The sequence below is a fragment of the Entamoeba dispar genome, genomic scaffold, assembly GCF_000209125.1.
Source record: "Entamoeba dispar SAW760 scf_1105229460353 genomic scaffold, whole genome shotgun sequence".
NCBI lineage: Eukaryota > Evosea > Mastigamoebida > Endamoebidae > Entamoeba > Entamoeba dispar.
In genome coordinates this window covers 1-2,166 of record NW_001854150.1, presented here as the reverse complement: position 1 = coordinate 2,166, position 2,166 = coordinate 1, and the positions used below count along the sequence as shown (strand labels likewise).

At 27.7% G+C, this 2,166-nt stretch overlaps 1 protein-coding gene across 1 annotated transcript; it reads right to left on the bottom strand.

The window, feature by feature from the left end:
- EDI_136170 (uncharacterized protein) lies at positions 1-376 on the bottom strand (the record flags this gene model as incomplete). Its single annotated transcript, XM_001737091.1, has 1 exon — positions 1-376. A coding segment is annotated over one exon (376 nt), but the record flags the coding sequence as incomplete, so codon positions are not given.
- Positions 377-2,166: the final 1,790 nt, after the last annotated feature.

Here is a 2,166-nt window from a genome sequence, read left to right as displayed (position 1 = left end):
TGATTGTTGTTTCTATTTGCTCAATCACTTCTTGACCTATTTTTTCTTTAACCTCTTGATGTCTCATCATCTCTCCAATCATTTTCATTCGCTCTTCAATACTTCTCTTTTTCTTCTCAAACTCTTCCATTGTCTTTTCAATATCTATTCCAAATGGTTCATCAAATGTTGCTGCAACAAAATTACTAACAGTCTCTTTGTTTGGACTCTCAAATACTTCATAAACTACTTTCTTCTGTGGAATGACAACTTTGTCCTTTTGATGAACTTCCTCCATAATTGAAACTAACTTCATCAAATTCTCAGCTTTCTTCTCATCAAATTCACCTTCATACTCTCTTATAATCTCTTCTATAATTCTAACCCTGTCTTCCATTATCTTGTTTTTTAAGTTTTATCCTTCCTTTTTATCCTTTCATTGTGACGTAACACATTATCTCATCTATACTCTTTGACAACTAACTATTCATTTGTTTTTCCTTGACTCACCCCCACGTGTTCATTTGAGTTTTATCATATTTTTGATGAAAAGACATTGTTATAAATAACATTCTTTTCTTTTTTAAATTGATGATTCTTTTTTTGGCTTTCTTCTTACTCTTAGTTTTCTGTATCTTCAAGCATATAATACATTGGAGACCTTCTCTTTCACTTATTGACATTCGCCATCATTACCACATTCCAATTACCTTACTTGATCAGTCATTTTCTTCGGCTCTCTTATTCTCATCTTCCCCTTCAAACAAGTCTCTTATTCTTGATTCTCATGTTATTCCTATTACGAATATCCGTTCTTGTATTCCCTCTTCTAATACTTTTCGCCTCTTTTTTGATCCTCCAACAAAATATCTCATTCAACCTATCACTTTTATTCCTCCACCACACTCAGCTTCTTTAGTTGCTCATCTCTTAACAAACTCATCTATTCACACTCATGACTCTTTTAATCTTTTCATTAACCATTTTGTCCCTTCTTTTCACTCTGTATTAACTCCTTTATCTCCTCAACTCATGTTACTCAACAACATCATTCTCTCATCAAAACTCCCTCCTTTGATTAGTTCTTTAAGAATTACCTCTGTTGATTTGTCTTTATTTCGTCCTTCAATTACGTCTGTTCTTCCTTTCATCCCTTCTCATTCTGACAACTATTCTACAATCCTTTCTTCTCAACTTCTTGTTTCTTTAAATTCTTCTTCACCAATAACAATATACTTAGATGGTTCAATTACATTACCTAGTCCATTTCTACATCATTCTTTTCGTATTAAATATATCTTTACATTCTCTGGTGTCCTTCTCTTTAACTTATATCAATATCCTTGTCATTCTTTTTATTTCTCATTCTATAATAATCCTTTGATTCTTGGTGATTTCTCTTTAATTTCTCAAACTCAGTGGATCAAGAAATATGCTTTTACTTATATCATGAATATTGTGTTTGTTTTTATTTTATTTCTTCTAACTCATTAACATTTTATAGTCAAATGGTGAAAAATCATATTTTGAGTGAATTCACATATCCTAATATGACTTGTATCCCACTTTAATCTCTTTCTTTTGTATTTGATGGTTATATCTCTTATTCTTAACAATTAAATATTTTTCATTCATTAAATCAATCTTTAGCTCTACAATAGTTTTATGAAAGTATTGTAACAAATTCAATTAATCTTAACTTATCTAACTAATTCTTGTTTTTTATTTTTATAGTTTTCATGGAATATAATGTGATATGAATAGTTTTTAAGTATCATTACAATGATTTTTCACAATCAATCTAAAACTCAGATTATTTATATCATTCTCATTAATATAAAGCAAATGTATTGTTGATTTATTTATAAATTATCATCAAATAATAATCAAGTGAGCATCAATGTAATATTATATGTTTTATGTATTAAGTTTAGTATTCATTTATTTTCATTAATAGTTCAATTTTATTACTATTTTGAATCAATAAAAAGATAGTAAGAGAATTAACTATTAAATAATAATGAATCATTTTAATTTATTATCGTAATAAACAAAAGAAGTAAATAAAAAGGAATTAATTAAAATTAATAGAATTAGTTTTATTGATCCTTACTCAGAGGAGATTAATCTTGTATTTGAATTTTTCTCTAATAATTCTATAGAGTATGTTCTGTTATTATAGAATCA